The sequence below is a fragment of the Ranitomeya variabilis genome, chromosome 1, assembly GCF_051348905.1.
Source record: "Ranitomeya variabilis isolate aRanVar5 chromosome 1, aRanVar5.hap1, whole genome shotgun sequence".
Taxonomy (NCBI): Eukaryota; Metazoa; Chordata; class Amphibia; order Anura; family Dendrobatidae; genus Ranitomeya; species Ranitomeya variabilis.
The window spans coordinates 794,541,384-794,566,239 of record NC_135232.1 but is presented as its reverse complement, the minus strand read 5'-3'; the positions used below and the strand labels follow the sequence as shown (position 1 = coordinate 794,566,239).

The window sequence follows — 24,856 nt, the reverse complement described above, 5'->3', positions numbered from 1 at the left end:
ACACCATTGCAGTTCTCTTGCATGGAACTGGGCTCATTTTACTGCCGGTATGCAGGAGGTTACCTAACACCGACATGGCTCTTCTTAAAGTCATCTGTTTTTTTTAATGTGGACATAATCATTTGTTTGATCTTTTCCTCTTTTTCCTCTGGGAGGCGACATTCCTGCGCCACGGAGTCTACCCTTATCCCTAGGAAATTCTGGACCATTGCTGGCTCTAGTTTGGATTTCTTGAGGTTCAGTTGCCATCCTAGTGTCTGTAGAGTGTCCATCACTATTCTGACCTGCTCCTGACAGTGAGAAAAGTTTTTCCCCACTATCAGGAAGTCGTCTAAGTAGGGTATTATCAGAGTGTGTTTTTCTCGGAGATGTGCTGTGACCTCTGCAATCAGTTTTGTAAACACCCGTGGGGCTGTTGCTATCCCAAAGGGCAGAGCCCTGTACTGAAAGTGACGTAGCTGGGACCCCATCTGAACTGCCACTCTGAGAAACTGACGATCTTGTTGTCTGATTGGGACGTGATAATAAGCGTCCTTGAGGTCTAGGACGGACATGTAACACTGAGGATATAGAAGTTTCACCGCTGATTTTATGGTTTCCATTTTGAAAGATGGAATTATTAGATATTTGTTGAGGCCTTTTAAATTTATTATTGTCCTCCAAGAATTGTCCGTTTTTTTTATGAGAAAAAGGGGGGAGTAAAACCCTTCCATCCTTTCCTCTGTTGGAACTTCTTCCAAGACGTGTTTGTCTAGGAGTGATATTATTTCTCCTTCCAGACTGTCTTGTTTCTCTTGGGAGGACTGTACCGGGGTCTGCATGCATCTTCTTGGAAGCCAGTGGTGGAATTTTAGTTTTAGGCCTGATCCTATAGTCTGTCGGATCCATACGCTGGAGGAGATCCTCTCCCAGGCTGGAAGGAAGTGAGAGAGCCTCCCTCCCACCTGAGAAGGACCGTCACTGGGAGGGTTTCTTGGTGTCCCTGGGGGACTTGCCAAAATAGAAGCCTTTTCCTCCCCTGGACCGCTTATCAAAGTTGCTCCTGTCTCGGTCTCTATACTGCTGCCTTCGGAATTTTTGGCCCCTCCAAAAGGAGCGCCGAAAGGGCTGAAATGGCTACTTAGAAAAAGCCGGTGACAAAAAGAAAAATTTTCCTAACACTTCGTCTAGTGCCGGTCCGAACAGGAAGTTCCCCTCACATGGCAAAGAGCAAAGCTTCATCTTTGCCTGAGTATCTCCTGGCCAGCATTTAAGCCATACGGCACGGCGTCCTGTGTTGGCTAAAGCTGCTGATTTTGCTGCCAGTCTAGCGGAGTCTGCTGATGCTTCAGCTAGAAATACTGCCGCTGCTCTCATGGTTGGTATTGCCTCTAGGAGAGTTTCTCTGGGAACTTTTTGTTCTACCTGTTCCTCCAGGTTGTCTATCCAGATTTTAAGGGATCTGGCTACACAAGTGGCCGCGATAGCTGGCCTTAGTGCCCCTGCTGAGACTTCCCATGCCGTTTTCAGGGAACCGTCCACTTTTCTATCCAGCGGTTCTTTTAGAGAACCTAAATCCTCGAATGGCAGGGAGGATTTTCTGGCAACTTTTGAAATTGCCACATCAATTTTTGGGGCTCTATCCCAAGATGAGGAGGCCTCCTCTTCAAAAGGATATCTTCTCTTTAGGGAGGTGGTTATTTGGGACCTTTTCTCCGGTTTTTGCCATTCCCTTTTAATCAGTTCTTGTAGTTGTTCATTAATAGGGAATGACCTCCGTTTTTTCTTCTGCAGACCACTGAACATAAGTTCTTGGGCTGTTTTTTTTGCCTTCTCATCTACCAACCCCATGGTAGAGCGAACAGCTTTAATAAGCTTATCCGTAGCTTCCGCTGGAAATGTGTCTTCCTCCTCTGAGCTACTATCTGAGCAGCGAGCTGTATCTGAGTCCCCCCTCTGACTCCACAGAATCTCTTTGGGATGCTACTGAGGGGCTGGATCTGTCCCTAGATCTGGAATCTGTGTCGGCTGTCTGCAATGCTTTTACAGACCTACAGACCTGATTGGATCAGTGATCTTAGACTCTCTGTAAAGGAGGGTGTTTCCTCCGCTACCGTCTTGTTAATGCAATCCTGACACAGATTTTTATTCCAGGATGGTGTTAACGCTTTTTTGCATAAGGGACATTCCTTGTTTTTAGACTTTGATTTACTTCTTGGGGACCTCCTATACTCCACCCCCCAATGTATGTTAGAAAATGAGGGGAGAGACGGAGATAAAAGAACAGACATTAGCGTGCTGGACTTTCTCGCAGTTCACTCACCACTCGGATGCTTTCAAAGTACGGGTACCGGATCCGGAGGTTGGCTGGTTTTCTCCGTGTCTCCCAATGAGACTAGGGACCCCTCCTTGGTATGGCGATCCGTCCATACGCTGTCCGAGCGGCTTCTGCTGCTGCCATGGCGGATCTGGCTCTTCTCACTTGAGCGAGACCGCCTCTCCTGCACCTCTTGCTGTGGCATCAAATGTTCTGGTGAAAAGCTCTCCTTCATACACACTACCACGTGACAAGAGTAGTTACCCTCAACCTGGCCTGGTTTAGTGACACAGGGCAGCACTTCTGGTTAGTTTAAATAGATTCACTTTTTTTTTTTTTTTTAATGAATCACCTGATTGATCCTGCCATTACTGGTTGCTTCAGCAGTCAGGTGCATGTGCGCACCTGTCATGATTTGATTACCTGGCTGATCGTGCCTGCACCATTTCCGGTGCTCATAGATGCAATCAATCACCCCTGCATCTGCTGGCCGCTAGCGCAACGCCTGCGCTGTATAATTATGCCAGAGAGCGCACCCGGCAACCACTTCCAGTGCGCGCTATTAGATCCACCATTCACCTGGTTGATCCTGCCCCGAGTGCTGCCGCCAGGTCCTGCGCGTGCACACGGCTATTATTTCCGGTGCACGCTTCTTCAGCGCCTATGCGCGCTTTACTTCCAGGCGCGCACCCGGCCTTTGCTTCCGGTGCGCGCCAAAGATTCTGGCCCCCCTGCCCGCATCAAACGTTCCGAATGCTGCCGCCGGGTATTGCGCACGCACGTATCTCCATTCCCGGGTACCTGGCGCCGACTGTTGGGAGGCTTCCAGAGTGTTCACGCCACAGATTCAGGAAGGTAGCGCATTTACCCTCAGCGTCCAGATGCTCTCTCAGTGCTCCACCGCTCTGTTCAGCTTCAGGTATCGCCAGGGAGGAGGGAGACCTGCTCTTAATGCTCGACAGGGAGGGCCCCAAAACCTCCGAGCTTACCTAGCCCGGGCACCGATGTGCCTAACAGGCTGCATGGCCACCTTTGGTCAACAGGGGGGGCACTATAAAAGTGACCCCTGTGGACAGCAGGATTTTAAATCAACAGGGGGGAAACGCCACCTGCGGCCCCCATGGATAATCTTCAACCGGGCAATCCTCACGGGTTGTGGCCATGCTTCGCTCAGGGGGGGCATGGAATACATGACCCCCGAGGCGACTACCGGTACCTGGTGACGGGTGCAGCAGACCAACGCCTGCCCAAATCCACCCGACCCAGGCATCCTCTTCTGTCTTCATCTTGAGGGTTCCCCGTCAAGGACAGGAAACCAACTGATGTGGAGAGCCGCCCCTTTTATCTTGAAGGTTACCTGTCCTTGATGGGCGGATCCCCACTCGTGGTGCAGTCATGTATGATGGAAAAAAAATGATTTACATATTTACCACCAAGATTGTGTGTTAGCCCCACGTTTTACATTTTCATACTTGGAAACCGGTAAATTGGCACCAAAATTTGTCCCACAATTTCTACTGAACGTGGCAATACCCCATCTGTGGATGTACAGTACTGCTTAGCCATATGGAGACGGAGCGCTATTTGCCTCCTGGAGCGCAGATTTTCCAAGAATAGTTTTGCGAATTCCATATAAAGAGACCATGAGCACTAGACAAGCAAAATCCCCCCCTCAAATAACCCCATTTTGGAAATTATAACCCTTAGGGAATTTATATACAAATGTAATGACTTTTCACTCCATGGATGTTTTCCAGAAATAGCAGTGGATTGCAAACTGCCGTTGTAGTGACCAGTACACTGCAGTCACCAGTATATTATGCCCAGTACATGATTCTGGAGACACGCACCTGTAAATTAGGTAGGCTCTCATCACTACAGAAATACCAAACATATGGGTGCCAAATGTGGTTTAGGCACACTGGGGCTCACATGTCCTATGGCATCCACAGTGCCTCATTATAGAGAATCTTCCGTCGAGGGCTCTGTCTGAATCACATATTTCAGAGATTTACACAGAAATCCCAATGTAAACTCAGCGTAGAACGCAGGATAAATGTGTGCCGAGCCTTACTGCGATCTTTGCAAAAACAAAAATCACAGCAGGTGAAGAATTGGTTTAAATTTTTTACTGTTCCTCGTGCGGTATAAGTGATTAGACGACTATTCTTCGGGTCAGTGCGATTATAGTGATACCAGATTTATATTGGGTTTTTATGCGCCTTATACCGCATGAGCAACAGTGTAAAAAAAATAAATAAATCCAATTCACCTGCTATTGATTTTTTCATTCTGCCTCCCAAAGATTGCAGTAAGGCTTGGTGCACATTTATCTGCATCGGGATTTCTGTGTAAATCTCTGAAATATGCAATTCAGACGGAGCCTCTTGCAGAAGATTCCCTATAACGGGGCAGATGGGAAGACGCAGTCTGACCTGTGATCCGGCAGTGTTCATCTTTTTAGGATTGCATAAAAATGCCATCAGCCAGTTTTGTGCACTTCTGAAAAGGACACCGCTGAACAGAGGCCAAAGTAACTCTGCTGCCTCATGATAGTGAATGGATCCCTCGGGGGTTTCGTCTGAATCGTGTCACTCAGACTTAGATGGAAACCCCAAAGTAAGTGCTCGGTGTAGAGCGCCGGATAACTGATCCCAAACGTTATGTAAAATGTTCCCAATAAAAGTTTCAACTCAATCCACAAAAAAAAGCAAGCCCTCATGCAGGTCTGTCATGTGTTAATGGAAAGATAGAGGGAGCCAGGTTATGGGTAGTGCAAGAGTTCTGGAATAGCAAAATGGCTCCATAACACTCCAAAAGAAATAGAGCAAATTCCAATATGGTGCCTCTTCCCTTCTGAGCTTTGCATTGTATCTCAAAAGTAGTAGTAGTATAGTAAAAGTAGTACATATGGGGCATCAGGACAAATTGTATGGTGCAATTTCTCCTGTTACCCTTCTGAAAATGCAAGATTTAGGGCTAAACATTTTTGTGGGGAAAATGTGATTGTTTTCATGGCTCAACATTATAAACTCCTGTGAAGCACCAGTGGGTTCAAGGTGCATACCACACATTAAATACATTCCTTAAGGGGTCTAGTTTCTAAAATGGTGTGACTTGTGGGGATTTTCACCGTTTAGGCACATCAGGGGCTCTCCAAATGTGACATGATGTCTGCTAACGATTCCAGGAAGTTTAAAAAGAAACGATGCTCCTTCCTTCCGTGTGACTAAACAGTTGTTTTCTCCCACATATGTGGTATCAGCATGCTCAGGAGAAGTTACACAAATTTGGGATTTTCTTTTTAACCTTGTCAAAATAAAAAAAATTGTAAGTAAAATATTTGTGAAAAAAAGTGGTGTTTTTTATCCACATTCCAAAAAATCCTATGCAGCACCTGAGCAGTTAAACTTTTTGAATGTGGTTTTGAGCACATTGAGGCGTGCAGTTTTTAGAATGTGTCACTTTTGGGTTTCAATTATATAGACCCCACAAAGTGACTTCAACTGTGAGGTGGTCACAAAAAAGAAAACTCTCTGGTGAAGCTTAACCCTTATAACTTCCTAACAAAAAAAGTTTTGGTTCCAAAATTGAGCTGATGTAGACATGTGGGAAGTTACGTAGTAACTATTTTGGGTGACATCTGTGATTTAAGGATATGAAAGTTCAAAGTTGGAAAAATTGCGTTATTTTCAAAACTTTTGCCAAATTTCCATTTTTTTTTTCACAAATAAACACAAGTCATACCAAAAATTAGCATGGCCATTAACGTGCAAAAGAATTTTGGGGTAAAGGGGGGCGAGGGTGTGGGGGAGAGAAGAAAAAAAAAAAGAAGCTATACGCAGTCTGGTTGGTGTGTGTGTCACTAGCTAAAAAGAAAAAAAGACATTGACAGGAAGGGAACATTAGTCAAGGTAAACCAGCACCACCCTAAATAATTTGATATTTTGACTTTCATATGTGATTGGAACTCCAAATTCTCTTATGGCGATTAAATTGGAGCTTACTACACGCTGGCTTATTAATATCCACATATAAACTCTATGCTCCAGTGGCCCTGCAATGGTGACCACAGCCAGACAAAATTTGATTAAGTCTTCAAATTAAGCATTTAATTTGATTGTTGCAATAGATGGCAAAACAATGTGCAGCCCATTGACACCTTCACAGCACAGACATACCATGGCTTTAGTTTATTTTAAGACTTTGCCAACAATGGTAGAGCCATGAATAGCCAACATGCGCAGAGCCAGATTAAATAGTCCATTGGGAAATTGTGCGCACACTCATTCGCGTGAAGACATGAACATTGTACATGAAACATTTTAGGGTACCAACGTTGCCAAGATGTAAACCATGCCGTATGGGGCGTTGCTGTACAAATATTAAGGATAGGTGGTCACCATTTACTTTGAGGGCAGTAAACAAAAATAAAATTGCAATCATGTCTAGTTTATCTTAAATCTGCAACAGGTTCAGACACTTCCTCACTTTTATCAGAGTGAAACCCTAAGGGTACGTGCCCATGATCAGAAATTGCTGCAGCTTTGACAACATACTAAGGCTTCTTTCACACTTCCGTCTTCCAAATCTGCACTGGATCAGTCAAGACGTTGAAATTACAGATCCTGTGCACATTGTGGAAAACGTGTGCACTGGGCCAGTCTTTCTTACGGACCCTTCGAGTCTTTGCACCTGTTGTGTATGCGTCTTAAAACACATACACAACACAAACCAGGTTAAAAAAAAAAAAAAAAAAACCACCACAGTATTCTAACCTACCGGCATCCCACGCAGCGATGCTCCCGGCACCTAGCGTTCCTAGTAATCCATTGCGAAATCTCACAAGAAGTCGGTCTCGCGAGACAGCGATTTCTCGCAAGATTTCGCAATGTATTACTAGGAACGTTAGCTGCCGGGAGCATCAGTGACGCTGCGCGGGACGTCGGTAGGCGAGAATATTGCGATTTTTTATTTTTTTTATTATTTTTAACATTGTATCTTGTTACTATTGATGCTGCAAAGGCACCATCAATAGTAAAAAGAAAGAGCGAGAGAGAATTTCCCCGACGGGAAATTCTTCCACGCATGCTCAGTTTGAAAAGACAGGACCAGTCGCTGGATTCCTGCTTTTCACAGTCAGCGACGCATCCTGCGCCCATAAGCTTCCATTGTAGCCAGTGACGGGCAGCGCAGGATGCGTCGCTGACCGATTTTCCAACAAAACATTCCTCTTTTTTACGCAGGATCCAGTGCATGACGGATGAAACGGATGGCCAACCGTCGCTAATACAAGTCTGAGAAAATGCAGGATCCTGCAAATTTTTTTGCAGGATCCTGCATTCTCAAAAATCGACGGATTCTGACGGGAGCTGAAAGACGAAAATGTGAAAGAGGCCTTAGGCAGTGTCAAAACCGCAGCAGCCACATGTTACAGAACAGTGGGATGGGATTTCTAGAATTCCCATGCCCACTATGCATGCATGTGCACCTGTGGATCACCTGCAGAAATAGACATGCAGCACGTCTTTCAGATCCCCATCATGTCAATTGCTAGCGTCTCCGCAACAGAAATGTAATCAGAATGTACTAAATGGGGCAAATCCGCATGGTTCAGTGAACACATGCAGATTTACCTGCATTTTGGACCCAGGGAAAATTGACTGCGTCCAAAGCAGTGTATTTTCCAAACACTGCTACTTCCGGATCGTGGGCACATAGCCTGACATGCCAAAGTCCTGCTATATACCCCAGCATATCCAAGCAATAAAAAAGCAGTATTTTAAAAACCCCAAATATTTTATTAAAAAGGCTTTCTGTAACAACTAAATACAAAACATGGGTGTTAAATAGGTCAGAATTTTTTAATAAATTTGTAGCTTAAAGTGATTTCCACAACCCCAATTGGCCAAAATCCCTATACGAAAGAGGGAAGATGCTTAAATTTAGCATTTTGAAAACATTGGCAAGATTTAATGTAGACCATCGTGATACCACACTAGGTGGGAGTGCATGGCGGAGCCGCTTTAGTATTGGGGTAAAATAAGTCTATGCCATTTGTCATCTACAAAACTTGAGACAAATGGCAGTGCTAGCACAAATTCAGAGGTAGGGAATGTTAGGATTGGAAATAGCAGTGAATTCAAGTGGTATATAGAAACAGTTTAAGAAACCTGACCAAGACACAAGATGTAGATGCTCAGAAGTATCCCAAGCATGTTGACAATTCCAATACTTTAATTTTTTTTTTTTCAAAAGGGGGAGGTCGCCTTCAGTCAGAGAAACCTGAATAAACCCATGGAGTTGATAATGCCAAGACGAGGACTAAATGCCATGATGTAATCCAGTTTTCATCCATCAAGCATATTACATCACAGAAAGCATTGCATACACAATGCTAGTGTGCTCAGGGAGGAACATTAAATTCACCAGCAACTTGAGGTGGTAAGGAAATCAAATTGTTGAAAACAAATTTGTACAAGGTCATTGTTAAATCTTATTGCCAAAAATACGCAAATCTTAATCATACATGAATCGGAGATAAACAAAGCAGGACACATTAAGGCATGAATGAACACAAGAATGCAGGATAGAGGGAGACTGTCTTTGGAATCATCCTCAGATTTTTAACACCCGTGCACCATTCACAGATCAGAGGAACCACAGAACTTTCACAGAAAATTCCAGAGGGGGTAGAGGGGGTGGGTCAAAGGGGGCAGTGGAAATAAAAAATAAAAAGAATATATAGGGACATTCTACGATCTGACTCCGCAAATAGCTCAGGCGGCCATATGTTTAAATAAAGCGGCAAACAGTTTCATTCAGACCAGAATAAGTCATCTCTCAGCCCTACACACAAACCAGGGGAAAATAAAAACAAACACAACAGGGTGGCTGACAGCTGCATACAGTGACCCATCAGCAGATACTGCCACATGCACTGGTGGCCAGCCCAGACAGTCCATAAAAAAAGATCCAGTAGCCTTTTGTGTCTTATTCATCATCCTCTTCCTCATCATCAAAATCATCTTCATCCCCTTCATCTTCCAAATCCCTTTTTCGTTTTTCTCCCTGAGGTGTATCTAGTGATGAAAAAAAAAATTCAAATGTTAAATTTGGCAGGTTAAGTTACCAAGCTAGATATCCCAACATTCCTAGAACATGAAAGGTATAAAAAGGACAAATGACATAGGTGACACTTTATTTACAAGTTCTATAAAGCCAATTGTACGTTTTGTGCACTGTACATTTACATATCCACAGCTCCTGGCTCAAGTCACTTCCCTGGAGATGCCACATTGAAGATATACAAGTAGGGTGTGCGTTTTACAACTACTGAAATAATTAAGTTCACTGATTGGTCAGACGTCTTCAGAATACGATGACTATAGCATCCTACCCCAGAAACACGGGAGATCTCATTCAGAGCCTTTACTGAATTCAGTGTTCTAAAACCTTATTAAAGGGAATCTGTCACCCCCAAAATCGTGGGTGAGGTAAGCCCACCGGCATCAGTTGGTTATCTACAGTATTCTGGAGTGCTGTAGATAAGCCCCCGATGTATCCTAAAAGATGAGAAAAAGACGTTTGATTATACTCACCCAGGGGCGTTCCCGCTACTGGTCCGGCGCCTCCCATCTTCATCAGATGACATCCTCTTCTGGTCTTCACGCTGCAGCTCCTGCGCAGGCATACTTTGTCTGCCCTGTTGAGGGCAGAGCAAAGTACTGCAGTGCGCAGGTGCTGGGCCTCTCTGACCTTTCCCGGCGCCTGCGCACTGCAGTACTTAGCTCTGCCCTCAACAGGACAGACAAAGTACGCCTGCGCAGGAGCCGCAGCGTGAAGACCAGAAGAGGATGTCATCTGATGAAGATGGGAGGCGCCAAACCCAGACCAGCAGCGGGACCACCCCTGGGTGAGTATAATCTAACATCTTTTTCTCATCTTTTAGGATACATCGGGGGGCTTATCTACAGCATTACAGAATGCTGTAGATAAGGCCCTGATGCCGGTGGGCTTACCTCACCCGCGATTTTGGGGGTGACAGGTTCCCTGTAAGTTGGCGGCCAACACTGATGGCACAGTTCGCTCTTTAATGAGATCAATTCCTCAGTCTATTACAGCAAGACAGACAAGTTTACTATTGTGTGATTTTTTTTTTATTTATTGCAAGCATGAAAACCGAGTATTCTTCCCCCTTTTATAGTAGATTCCCTTGAAACTCACCCTCATCATCTTCGTCATCTTCTCCTTCCTCCTCCTCTTCCACATCCTCCTGAAAATAAAGATTTCTCATGAACAAAACATTCACATACTGGTCTATTCTGGGCAACTTGTAACCTTCTACTTCTATGAAGCATGGTAATACTTGCCCCCAACCCAGCAAACCTGTTATATATTGACTGCACTGGAACCTCTAATACACCCTTGCCATTGTCAACACACTATTCTAGCTACTGAAACATTGTATAAAGTGTGTTCTCTATTTCAAATGGCAGCTGAAATGTTACTTCAGCAAAAGTTATCAGAAACAGACCTCATCATCTACTCCGTCTTCATCTTCTTCATCAAGTTCGTCTTCATCAAGTTCCTCCTCGTCCTCATCATCCTCTCCTTCTATAGAAGAACAAAACAATCACATGTAAGGCAAAGAAAACCTTTTTTTCTGGTAAGTTTAACCCTTTCACAACATGCGCCGTACATGTACTGCACATGTGTCTCTGGCGTGTAGCCACATCTTTCCTGGCACATGTCAGATGTTTTGAACAGCTGGCATGTACCTGGAACAGTAGTGGATGGAATCACGATCCTCCTGTGGCTGTTAACCCGTTAAATGCCACTGTCAAACTGACAGCGGCATTTAACACGCGCTTCCGGCAATCGCACCAGAAAACCACTAATCGTGATCGTCACCGATGGGTTGCCATGACAACCAGCAGTCTCCTGCAGACCTCTGGTTGTCACGGCCGGATTGCTACTAGTGCCTTTAGAGTAACTAAACTGTATTTACATATCCTTCAGGCCATGCAAAGTTATCACTAACATACTTCATTACCTTGATCTGCCTCCTGTCTCAAACACTATACTACAGTGCTGTCTCAATGCCCAGTTCATGCTCCTTTAATTCCTGCTCAGCTATGATCTCTCTACACTACTCTGCTACCCACCCCTTTACTCAAGACAGGGGAGTACCCATACCGTGGTTCTTTGACTATACTACAGATCTTGCTAAGCTGCAGTTGAAAGGAGCATGAACTGGAGATTAAAAAGAACAGCAAAAGTGTTCAAAGAAGGAAGCAAAACACGGAAATAAAAGTATATTATAAAAATTCATAGCAGGAGCTGAGCACACACACCACCTTATATAGATGGATGAAGATGGGAGCCTGCACAATACCAACCAACTCAATTAACTGCTGCTGTCAGAAGTGGACAGCGACATCTAAATGGTAACCAGCAGGGATCAAAGAGTGAGTGAGGAGTGGGCTCAGCCCTTTCCACACATGTGCAAACCAACGTAGACGCATATTTACAGCCTTTTGCACGACAGGGGTTAACTAGATTTAGCTGTATTTTATTTTACATGCAGTTCACAAGAATCCAATAAACTGTGTAGCAGCGACCCTTGGGCCTCGCTGCACTGCAGAGGGTAAGCTACATTCGGATTATAAGTTAAGGTACCTTCACACTGAACATAACGATAGCGATCCGTGACGTTGCAGCGTCCTGGATAGCGATATCGTTGTGTGTTTGACACGCAGCAGCGATCAACCCGATATTTACCCTGGTTACCAGTGTAAATGTAAAAAAAAACAAAAACAAAAAAAAAACACTACATACTTACATTCCGGCGTCTGTCGCGTCCGTTTCCCTGCACTGTGTCAGCGCCGGCCGGCCGTAAAGCAGAGCACAGCGGTGACGTCACCGCTCTTGCTTTACGGCCGGCGATTACACAGTGCAGGGAAGCGGACGCCGGGGAACGCGACAGACACCGGAATGTAAGTATGTAGTATTTGGTTTTTTTTACATTTACACTGGTAACCAGGGTAAACATCGGGTTACTAAGCGCGGCCCTGCGCTTAGTAACCCGATGTTTACCCGGGGGACTTCGGCATCGTTGGTCGCTGGAGAGCTGTCTGTGTGACAGCTCTCCAGCGACCACACAACGACGCTGCAGCGATCGGCATAGTTGTCTATATCGCTGCAGCGTCGCTTAATGTGACGGTACCTATACACTCCCATTTCCCCAACAAATTTGATGTCGGGGTGCGTCTGATAATCTGAAAAATATGGGTAAATACCATTAAATTATTTTGTGTGGTATGACTATCTGGACCAACAGGGATACTCCATTTGAAACGTTAATTTTTAAAGATTTGACAAATTTCTAATTTTATAGACAAACGCAAAACATAGACCTAAATATTTACGGTCACCAAAAAAAAAAAAAAAAAAAAAAAAAGTCTCTGTTGAAACATTCCAGAGTTATTGCCACAAAGTAACACTGGTCTGATTTGGAGTTTTTGGCCTGGTCACTAAGGCTTGAAATTGCTATATACCTGAGCAAAGTATCCCCATGTACAAAATCCTATTGCGCTGGATGTTAAATGCAGGGGTCAATAAGAAAACCCACCCTCAAGAGATTTTGTGTACCCAAAGGGTGTATATAACTGAAGTTATGTAAAAAGCACTAAGGTTTAGCAACTAAGCTCTCACTACCAGCTCAAGGAAAATATAAAAGCAAGTTCTACTAGAGAGCAGCACTTACCTTCTCCATTCTCATCTGCATCCTCACCATCTGGCTCTGGATCAGAGTCAGGTGCCTCTTGATCATCAGCGTCAAAGCCATCAAGGAAAGTTAACTTAGGCAGCAATGCAAATACACTCTCTCTGTAGTTGTTCAGCATAGTGACTTCACAGTTGAACAAATCTAAACTCATGAGGTTATTCAGTTTTTTCTGTAAACAGCAAAATGTTCTGGTCATATTTAACACTTCAGTTGTAATAATTTAAACATTAAAATGTGCAATAGTTGCAGTTAAGGTGTAACTGCAATGTTACAGTTTACATGTAGATTTAGGGCCTATCACAGGAACCTTCCAGAAAAGATATCAAGTACTAATTTGTAGAGTCAAAGGGCCGGATTCAAAGAGTTTTACGACAGAATTCAATCATAAAAGCTGTCAAAAGTTGCAAAGTGGTGCTGGTGCAGTAGCATCTATCGACTGAATATAATGTTGGCTTAAAAAATAAAATACAATTTTTTTTCTCAAACTACAGCAAAATGGTGCTGGTGCATGCTCCGTATTATCCATCTGCAAGCAATAGATGCTATTATGCAGGTGTTGCCATTTTGCTCAAGTTACTTTTTTTTTTTTCAAAGGCAACATTATATGCATTAGTTAAAATAGATGGCAGGTCACTGAAGGTCAGTGACCTGTCATAAGCCCATAAAGATGCATATGTAAGTAGAGCACCACATGAAGACCACCCCGGAGCACATTAAAATCAGAATGAGAATCACATTAAGGCTACTTTCACACTGGCGTCGTGCACTGCACGTCACTATGCGTCGTTTGGTTGTAAAAACGCATCCTGCAAAAGTGCTTGCAGGATGCGTTTTCACCATTGATTTGCATTAGCGTCGCATTGCCACACGTTGCAACCGTCGTGCGACGGTTGCGCCGTGTTGTGGCAGACCGTCGGCTGCAAAAACGTTACATGCAACGTTTTTTGCTGCCGACAGACCGCCATTTCCGACCGCGCATGCGTGGCCGGAACTCCACCCCCACCTCACAATGGGGCGGCGGATGCGCTGGAAAAATGCATCCGCTGCCCCCGTTGTGCGGCGCATTCACTGCTAGCGTCGGCCCGACGCACTGCGACGGGCCGAGTACGACGCTAGTGTGAAAGTAGCCTTAAAAGGAACCTGTCAGCAGGATTGTGCACAGTAACCTACAGTGTCAGGTTGGCACTGTTATACTGATTAGATACTTTGGCTGATAAAATCCATATTGTGAATGTCATTTAATCTTTATTTTCAGTTAATGAGATTCTTGTGCTTCAGGGCAGCCTATGGGGGGGGGGGGTTTATTTGGTGCTCTGCTTAGGTATTCAAACTGATGGCTTATGACAAGTCACTATGATCCTTCAGTGACGTGACCCGTATTTTACATATTGTATTCCGTATGTACTGGAGAAAATGCATGATTACATCTATAATCTGCATCAAGTTATTTTATTTAGCGATATACATTCTGAAGAAAAAAAATCCCTTAAAATAGCGCTGGCCACGCCAGAACAGTAGCATCTATTGGCGATCTACTGCACAAGTGCCATTTTGCTATGGGAAGGGGGGGGGGGGGGGGGGGGGGGGGGGGGGGGGAAGGTTTTCCCAGCAAGTTTGACCTGTCAGAAGCCATACAGATGAATACGTATGCAGAGTATCAAATAAAAAGAACCCACAGGCCACCCCGGAGCACGAGAATCTCATTAACTGAAAACTGCAAATAAAGATTAAACCCAACAAGACAGATTGCATCTACCAAGGTATCATTTTAATCAGTATAGTGGCGCCAACCTGACACTATCTGTAGGTTATTGTGCACAATCCTGCTGTCAGATTCGCTTTAAAGGTTCAGTTTAGCAGAAAAACGCAAGATCACAATTTCAGCTCCCATTGATTAGCATTGGCATAAGGTCTGGAATTGGAAATTGTCCTTTTATATTTGTTTTCATAAATCAATAGAACACATGAGAATAAAAAAATAAAAATTGTAAAATGTTCTAAGAGAAATCAGCTTCTTTCTTCTGGAATGATCTTTACTTCTCAATTCATAAGTAAAATCTGTCTCAGGTGATGACAAACATTTACATTACAGTCATAGTGGTCATAAAAGTTCAGAGGAGGAGGATATAGAGGCAGACATTTCAAATTTTCCTAAATAGTTAACACTTTAAAAGGGTTGTCCCCTTTCAAAAAAAATCCCAGTCCCAAAAGGAGCATAAATATTAAAAGAAAAACAAAAGCAGAGAATCACCAGTGGACATGAGGACAGTGAGTTAAGTGTTTTTTTTAATTAACTGTGCCTGGGGACTAAGGCTGGTTTCACATTAGCGTTTTGAGGAGGGTTGCGGACTTCCTCCGTGAAGCCCCGCCCTCGGCCGCTAGCTCCGCCTACTTCTGCATGCAGCCTGCGTACCTATCTTTAACATTAGGTACGCAGGTCGTGCAGTTTTATGCAGATGCTTCCGCATGCGTAGTTTTGACGATGCGGTGACCAGCGTAGGACGCAGCTGATCGCAATTTCTTTTTTTCACCGCATCGTCAAAACGACGCATGCGGAAGCATCCGCATACAGCCGCACGACCTGTGTACCTAATGTTAAAGATAGGTACGCAGGCCGCATGCAGAAGTAGGCGGAGCTAGCGGCGGTGGTGCAGCCGAGGGCGAGGCTTCACGGAGGAAGTCCACAGCTCCTCAAAACGCTAGTGTGATACTAGCCTAAGACACATGAACAGGAGGATCGCTTTGTTACAAAACAAAAAAACCTTAATTTTATATACTCACAAGTGGCTCCAGAGTGTTTATGTCCTTAATCTTGTTCCCACTGAGATTCAAGTGTGTTAAATTTGGGGTTTTCTCTGCAAGCACTTCAAGACCACCTGAAATTCGGTTATCACTAAGCTCCAACTGCAGAACATAAAGAGATGATAGAGGTGTTGCATTTGCATAATGGTGCACATCTTTCATTAATGCAAATCAAAAGCTGGATATACATATTAAATTTACACAGTAATTGTAGCGCAGATTGCTGGGTAATTATCCAGCCTATAGTTACACAAGCCAGTCCTTGAATCGAATTTTACAAAAGACCTGTCACCAGGACAGAAGTGTCCAGCTTTTCCTCTTATTACTGCTGCTCACCAGTACGCAGTTTTGTTTTATACCTGTGCCACGGTTTCAGATATGGGCATTTTTATTTAGTGATAGTTTGTATAGTCTTTACCAAGCAGGTGGTGCTCATAGGGTAGGTAATGCAGAGCAGCATAAAAGATTTGACCCCAGAGAATCCTTTAGTAACGATCTCTTGGTAAAGACCATAAAAAATAGCACTAAATAAAAAAAGATACATGTCTCAAACTATATGGCAGATGGAAGAAAAAAAAAAGAAAAGAAAAAGGCCACGTCAGACAATTAGTCCATGTGCCAGCCAGCCTTTCTGCACAGGAATGGCAACAACATAAAGACTGGTTGCCACAAACCGATGACCAGGGCAGGACGGACTCGAATGGCTTATCGCTAATCATAAATATCAGATCAGTGGCAAGCTAAAACTCAAGATCGTTCAACTCTGGCTAGATGTTCAGCTTCAATTGAAGAGACCAAGAGCTGAGCTGCAATACACAGGAAAGGATGACACAGGCTGTACTGTTTTGGCTCTGTATACAGTTTAATCCAGGCATCAAAGGTTTGAGTGTCAGACCTCACTGATTAACTCTTTTTAGGGTAATATCAATATCTGCCTAAGCAGTCAAGCATTACTGTTATTTTATGGCATCACCCATCCTGCACAAACACAAGTTAGTTTTACTCATTAGAAAAGGTACAAGGACACCAGTGTGTTGAGCAACAAATTATAAACCTTCTCGAATAGCATCCATTGCCCCATGCAGATATACAAAGGTTATCTAACACAAAACAGCTTACCTTCCTTAATTTCTCCAGTTTGGGAAGATTAGCTACTGACAACAAGTTAATGTTGATCATGCTCAGGAATTCCAAGTTCACGAACTCGGCTGTAAGTCCAGTAATTTTGCCATCATCAGAACGGCAATTATCCAAAACCATTTCTTTAACCTGTGGTAAAAGGACATATCACGAAATAAGGCATAGTGTGGACACATTGTGATCGGGAAGCCATTCCTAGCTAGAGATGTATTCTACAGCGCTTCTCAAATGAGGTCTGCACATTGTAAACATCTGCAATAATGCAGTCAGTCAAGTTTAATGAGATTCTTTCTTCGGTGGGATAGGCAGAGGTCACAATGGCACTGTATTAACAGACACCCCTATATAAACGAGCGGCTTCTGATGCCCTCCCCCATCCCCAAACAGCTGCTCGCCTGGATTATCACAGTAACTGTACTTCTGGGTGATCAACACTGCAGTCTCAACCACACATGCTCCAGTCGTCCATCACACCCACTGGCTTCCGGTTAAGAACTCAGCCCCATGTCAGAGCAGTTGCCATATTGTGCTGTTCACTCCAGAACGAATTCATTCATCGCTCGGAAATAAACACCCTTTACTTGGAAATCTAAGCTCAAAAGTAACAATCATTCTAATATAATCTAAAATGCATATATACAGTGGGGTAGCTATACACTAGAAAGGTCAGCCATGGAGTCAAGAGTCAGGCTACAAAGCCTTGATTAGGGAGGAAACATGTGTCATGGAAACTTTACAGGGGAAGAGGGGCAAAAATAAAGTGCTAAAGGGGCATCTAATGTAAAAGGGGCAGAAGAAGAATTACTACATTTGTTCAAGACATGAACCACCTGACATTGTAGAAAGAACATTTAATTTTAAAAAGTGATATCTTATGAAAAACCATCTACATGGGATAAATATTAGCCCTTTATTAGGAAGCTGCAAAAATAGGTTATAGTGAATGAAGAAAACCAAAACTCCAGCACTAAATCCCCACAAGTGATGCCAGCAGCAGGGAGCTCGAGTGTGCAGGCATGCCGCCATTGCCGGGGACGGAGGGGACACACGCGGCCTGGAGGCAGAGCCCACAGAAACAATGGTGGCCCCAGCCACAGACCACACGTGCTGGGGGGCTGCAGCCTGAGCAGAACTAGAGCAAACAAGCGCAGCTTCGGCGGGGACTAGAGGCCGCCTCATGCACATGGCGGGAAGAAGCACCGCGCACGAGGCTCGGTAAAAGGGCCACGTCCCGGGAGTTTTCCGCCAGCCACGTGTTCGGGAAGTAATAATGGCCTCAGACTGGGGCAGCACTTCCCACAGCAGCGAGTGGGGAACACGGCCAGGAGCAAGAAACGCGCCCAGCCATGTCACGGAGGGCATGAAGAACGAAGCCACTTACCTCAGCTGCCTTCCGGTTCCTCAGCTCCAAGGTGAGTCTCTTTTTCATGTCCATTTTGGTTTCCCGTAAAGAAAAGTTGCCGAATACCGACTTCTTAAAAAAATATAACGCCGAAATAAGCAGGAGCCGCTTGTGTGCGCCTCTTTATATAGGAACGGCGCCAAAGACACAAAGGAGGGGTTTGGTTATTGGGTGGGAGTATGTGGCGCCATCCATTGGCTGACATCTACTGGACACGCTCGGTACTGCACTCCCGCCTCAAACGCAGCGAGCCTATAGCAGGGAACAAGAACAACTTTATTGACAACGCACAGCACACATGGAAAATAGTGTGGCGCCTTTTATCGCCATTATGGGGAGAGAAGCACCAAATGGCGACGGAAGGCATGTGCTAAAAATAAGTGTCCTGCCCCGACCTCAGTACTTCGGGACAGGGCAAGGCTATCAGCAAAGTCCCCACACAACACCTCAACAGTGACAGTGCTGAGAGAAAGCCGCGCTCGGTATTTCCGGTGCCAGTAACGGGCTCGGCGCCTGCTGTCACGTGTGAAGTTACCGACGTGAGGGGAGCTGGTGTCACAAAGGCCTCACGTAATGGCGGAGCAGACCTGAGGAAACTGCCGGACTTACACAACACCCGCAGGGTGGGGGGAGGGTTTCATGGCAGACATTATGGGACGCCGGTGTAGGAAACAACATGGCTTCCTGGAGCTAGTGCAAGGGCTGTCTGGTGAAAGCAGAAGCGGGCACATGCTAGGGCACTGCTCTCAGCCCCATAGAGAACCAAGGGAGCGGTGTGTGGCAGCCGACCAGCTGCGCCATTTGTATGATAAGGCCACGTTCACACCATCAGTATTTGTAAGCTAAAACCACGAGTGGGTGGAAAAAAACCATTTCTGCATCTCTTGGCAGGAAAAAACTAACATTTTAATGCGTTTTTTGAGTGAGGTCAATGGTGAAACCCTCACCTGCTGTAGATTATTTTCTGCACGTTCCAAATACTGGGCATGTGCTTGAATTCAGGTTTCTCATTCAGTTTGCTGTTTTCAGGTTTTTGCTAGTAAATCTGCATGGTAAAAACGCACCAGATCTGCAATATGTGCCCAAGCCCTTATGCTCTGTTTCCTCTAACATACCCTGTATGAAACCCCTTTTCACATGTACTGCACCATGGAATTAATGGTGCTATATAAATAAATAATAATTGTTCCACTCCTGGTTTTGGTTTAGAAATATCTAGGTAAAAAACTGATCTTGGCATAAAAGTTGCCCAATCTGTGCATGTAGGTCCCAGCGGTCACACCACCACCGATCAGTAAGTTATCGCTTTTCTTCTGACTATAGGCGATGGTTTGTTTTCATCACATAACCTTTGTTATAAGAGTTGTGGAAGTAAATAATAATGGGGCATATTTACCATTGATGTATATCTTTTAGCATGAATGTAGACGAGTCAGGAAATATTCCATATATATGACTCAGATTGGGGGCATATTAGATTTAGTTTCATATTTTATTTTTATACCATTTAAAGGGAACTATTCAGGTCCAGATTCCCTTTGTAACCTACAAGCAGAGCATGTTAGAGGTGATAATTAGCATCCAGAGCATGTGTCTGGCACAAGTCGTAGTCGCCATTCGTGTTATGCCCCACTTGTTTCCAGTCCCGGCGATTCTCCAATCATGCCCACCGTTCAATTGATTGACATTCCGCTGAGCCTGTGAATGTGGTGAGTAGGAGATCAATCAATTGATCACAGGGCATGATTGGAGAACAGCCATTACAGCTCAGTGTTGTTCCCTGTTAGGCCGGTGTCACACTTGCAACAGCAATGTGAGAAACTCGCGCCTCAATACCCGGCACTGCTGGCGGCGGTTTGGACCGGAGCATTTAGCTGCATAGAAATACATGCAGCCGCACACTCCTGTCCCGAGTGCCAGGTATTGAGGTGAGAGACTCACATTGCAGTTGCAAAGGTGACACTGGCCTTACTGTGAGTATGGTGCAGCATGAATCTAAGGCTGGGGTCACTTGCGAGTTCAATGCAAGAAACTCACGCATCAAGTCCCGGCACTGCCACCTCATTCGGGACCGGAGCGTTCAGCTGCATAGAAATACATGCAGCCGCAAACTACTGTCCCGAGTGGCGGCGAGAGTACCGGAACTTGATGCGAGAGACTCGTGAGCTTCTCGCATTGAACTCGCAAGTGTGACCCTAGCCTAAGGGTATGTTTCCACGGTCAATAAACGCTGCGGGTTGGACCCTGCGTACGGGTTTTTGAGCCATTCCTGATCGTGTGCACATAGCCTGTTTTCTCCTTAAAGGGACTCTGTAACCTGAATTTGGAGGGAACAATGTTCAGCCATAGGGGCGGGGTTTTCGGGTGTTTGATTCACCCATTCCTTACCCACTGGCTGCATGCTGGCTGCAATATTGGATTGAAGTTGATTCTCTGTCCTCCGTAGTACATGCCTGCACAAGGCAATATTGCCTTATGCAAGCGTGTACTATGGAGGACAGAGAATGAACTTCAATCCAATATTGCAGCCAGCGGGTAAGGAAAGGGTGAATCAAACACCCGAAAACCACGCCCCTATGGCTGAAAATTGTTCCCTCCAAATTCAGGTGACAGAGTCCCTTTAACGGTACACCAATCATCAGAACATGCACTCGCTCTGGTTGCTAGTCATCACCTCTAACGTGCTTTTACCTTCATGGGAAAACTGGACCTGATAGGGCTTCCCTTTAACCCCTTAATCCCATATGACATAGTATCCCATCGAGGTGACCTGAGACTTAATTCCCAGTGACAGGATAGTACGTCATAGTTGATCGGCCGCGCTCACGGGGGGAGCGCGGCCGATCGCCGCCGGGTGTCAGCTGATTATTACAGCTGACATCTGGTACTATGTGCCTGGAGCGGTCACGGACTGCCCCCAGTACATTAACCCACAGCACACTGCGATCAAACATGATCGCAGTGTTCCGGCGGCATAGGGAAGCATCGCGCAGGGAGGGGGCTCCCTGTGTGCTTCTCTGAGACCCTCGGAGCAAAAGCGATGTGATCGCATTGCTCCGAGGGTCTCCTACCTCCTCCCTGCTGGCCCGGATCCAAAATGGTCGCGTGGGGCCTTCCGGGTCCTGCAGGGAGGTGGCTTTCAAGCTCCTGCTCAGAGCAGGCGCCGGGAAGCCTCCCTGCTCTGCCTGTGTGATCGCTCATCTGACACAGTGCACAGCAAAGTGTCAGATCAGCGATCTGTCACTATAATGTGATGTCCCCCCATCATGTTATAAAGTGAAAAAAATAATATTCACAAGTGTAAAAAAAAAATCCTAAATAAAAAAATATATATATTGTTCCAATAAATACATTTCTTTATCTAAATTTTAAAGGGAACCTATCACCCCGTTTTTTTCGGTATGAGATAAAAATACTGTTAAATAGGGCCTGAGCTGAGCATTACAATAGTGTAGTTTGTGGACCCCGATTCCCCACCTATGCTGCCGAAATACGTTACCAAAGTAGTCGTTTTCGCCTGTCAATCAGGCTGGTCAGGTCGGATGGGCGTGGTTTCTTCCCCCAGATATTGCGTAGTTTTCCGTTGGTGGCGTAGTGGTGTGCGCATGTCCAAGGTCCCGAATCCTGCACAGGGGTGTAAAAATAGCAGCGATGTCCGTTATTCCATTGGTGATCGGTGGGCGCGGCCATCTTGCTTTGGCCGCGCGTGCGCAGAAGCGGCGCTCTGCTGGCCGCGGCTTCAGGAAAATGGCCGCGGGATTCCGCGCGTGCGCAGATGGATATCGCGGCGGCCATTTTCCTGAAGCCGCGGCCAGCAGAGCGCCGCTTCTTCGCACGCGCGGCCAAAGCAAGATGGCCGCGCCCACCGATCACCAATGGGATAACGGACATCGCTGCTATTTTTACACCCCTGTGCAGGATTCGAGACCTTGGACATGCGCACACCACTACGCCACCAACGGAAAACTACGCAATATCTGGGGGAAGAAACCACGCCCATCCGACCTGACCAGCCTGATTGACAGGCGAAAACGACTACTTTGGTAACGTATTTCGGCAGCATAGGTGGGGAATCGGGGTCCACAAACTACACTATTGTAATGCTCAGCTCAGGCCCTATTTAACAGTATTTTTATCTCATACCGAAAAAAACGGGGTGATAGGTTCCCTTTAAAAAAAACAATAAAAGTACACATATTTAGTATCGCCGCGTCCGTAACGACCCGACCTATAAAACTGGCCCGGTAGTTAACCCCTTCAGTGAACACTGTAAAAAAACAAACAAACAAAAAAAACGATGCTTTATTATCATACCTCTAAACAAAAAGTGGAATAACACGCGATCAAAAAGACGGATATAAATAACCATGGTAGCGCTGAAAACGACATATTGTCCCGCAAAAAACGAGCTGCCATACTGCGTCATCAACGAAAAAATAAAAAAGTTACGGTCCTCAGAATAAAGCGATGCAAAAATATTTTTTATGTAAAATAGTTTTTATTGTATAAAAGCGCCAAAACATAAAAAAATGATATAAATGAGGTATCACTGTAATCGTTCTGACCCGAAGAATAAAACTGCTTTATCAATTTTACCAAACGTGGAACGGTATAAGCGCCCCCCCCAAAAGAAATTCATGAATAGCTGGTTTTTGTTCATTCTACCTCACAAAAATCGGAATAAAAAGCGATAAAAAAAAGTCACGTGCCCGAAAATGGTACCAATAAAAACGTCACAATGAGTAAGGCGGCACGACCGTTGAAACACGTTTGATTTTAATGCACTTTAAGCCTGTGACTGTCACTGGTATGAATCACCCGTTTTTGTGTCTATGGATATGAAGATGGACTTTGGATTTTTTTATGGACATCACCCACGCTGGACTTCTGTTTTTCCTCAATAATAACATCAACTCATCCCGCAAAAATCAAGACCTCACATAACTCTGTGGACAAAAATATGGAAAAATTATAGCTCTCAAAATCTGGAGACGCAAAAGCAATTTTTTGCAATAAAAAGCGTCTTTGAGTGTGTGACGGCTGCCAATCATAAAAATCTGCTAAAAAACCCACTATAAAAGTAAATCAAGCCCCCCTTCATCACCCCCTTAGTTAGGGAAAAATAATAAAGTAAAAAAAAAAAGTATTTTCATTTTCCCATTAGGGTTAGGGTTGGGGCTAAAGTTAGGGTTTGGATTACATTTACGGTTGGGATTAGGGTTAGGGGTGTGTTTGGATTAGGGTTTCAGTTAGAATTTGGGAGTTTCCACTGCACATCAGGGGCTCTCCAAATGCGACATGGCGTCCGATCTCAATTCCAGCCAATTCTGCTTTGAAAAAGTAAAACAGTGCTCCTTCCCTTCCGAGCTCTCCCGGGCGCCCAAACAGGGGTTTACCCCAACATATCGGGTATCAGCGTACTCAGGACAAATTAGACAACAACTTTTGGGATCCAATTTCTCCTGTTACCCTTGGGAAAATACAAAACTGGGGGCTAAATTTTTTATTTTCACTGCTCTGCGTTATAAACTGTAGTGAAACACTTGGGGGTGCAAAGTTTTCACAACACATCTAGATAAGTTCATTGGGGGGTCTAGTTTCCAATATGGGGTCACTTGGGGGGGGTTTCTACTATTTAGGTACATCAGGGGCTCTGCACGCCTGGAGACCATTCCATCTAAGTCTGCATTCCAAACGGAGCTCCTTCCCTTCCGAGCTCTGCCATGTGCCCAAAAGGTGGTTCCCCCCCACATATGGGGTATCAGCGTACTCAGGACAAATTGGACAACAACTGTTGGGGTCCAATTTCTCCTGTTACCCTTGGGAAAATACAAAACTGGGGGCTAAAAAAGAATTTTTGTGGAAAAAAAAGAATTTTTATTTTCACAGCTCTGCCTTATAAACTGAAACACTTGGAGGTTCAAAGTTTTCACAACACATCTAGATAAGTTCCTTAGGGGGTCTTCTTTCCAAAATGATGTCACTTGTGGGGGGTTTCAATGTTTTGGCACATCAGGGGCTCTCCAAACGCAACATGGCGTCTCATCTCAATTCCAGTCAATTTTGCATTGAAAAGTCAAACGGCGCTCCGTCCCTTCCGAGCTTTGCCATGCGCCTAAACAGTGGTTTACCCCCACATATGGGGTATTAGCGTACTCAGGACAAATTTTACAACAACTTGGAGCTGAAGTAAATTTTTTGTGAAAAAAAGTTAAATGTTCTTTTTTTTTTTAAAACATTCCAAAAATTCCTGTTAAACACCTGAAGGGTTAATAAACTTCTTGAATGTGGTTTTGAGCACCTTGAGATGTGCAGTTTTTAGAATGGTGTCACACTTGCATATTTTCTATCATATAGACCCCTCAAAGTGACATCAAATGTGATGTGGTCCCTAAAAAAAATAATGTAAAAATGAGAAATTGCTGGT

General features: G+C 44.8%; 1 protein-coding gene across 1 annotated transcript; it reads right to left on the bottom strand.

Moving 5' to 3' along the window:
• Positions 1-8,076: 8,076 nt before the first annotated feature.
• On the bottom strand, positions 8,077-19,010 carry LOC143784836 (putative acidic leucine-rich nuclear phosphoprotein 32 family member C). The gene is made up of 7 exons (XM_077273471.1): positions 18,409-19,010; positions 17,007-17,156; positions 15,867-15,989; positions 13,065-13,254; positions 10,833-10,912; positions 10,523-10,571; positions 8,077-9,378 (listed from the first exon to the last, which is right to left on the bottom strand). Exons 1-7 carry the CDS (start codon positions 18,460-18,462, stop codon positions 9,290-9,292), a joined length of 735 nt encoding a protein of 244 aa, XP_077129586.1. The 5' UTR covers positions 18,463-19,010; the 3' UTR covers positions 8,077-9,289.
• Between the last annotated feature and the right edge of the window lie 5,846 nt (positions 19,011-24,856).

What these genes read in the sequence shown, in the direction of transcription:
- LOC143784836 (XM_077273471.1), bottom strand. Translation starts at nt 18,462, where the DNA reads ATGGACATGAAAAAGAGACTCACCTTGGAGCTGAGGAACCGGAAGGCA. An exon ending in TGCAGATGAGAATGGAGAAG is followed by an intron (nt 10,913 to 13,064) that starts GTAAGTGCTGCT and finishes GTTCTTCTATAG; the next exon opens with AAGGAGAGGATGATGAGGAC. An exon ending in AGATGACGAAGATGATGAGG is followed by an intron (nt 9,379 to 10,522) that starts GTGAGTTTCAAG and finishes TTTCATCACTAG; the next exon opens with ATACACCTCAGGGAGAAAAA.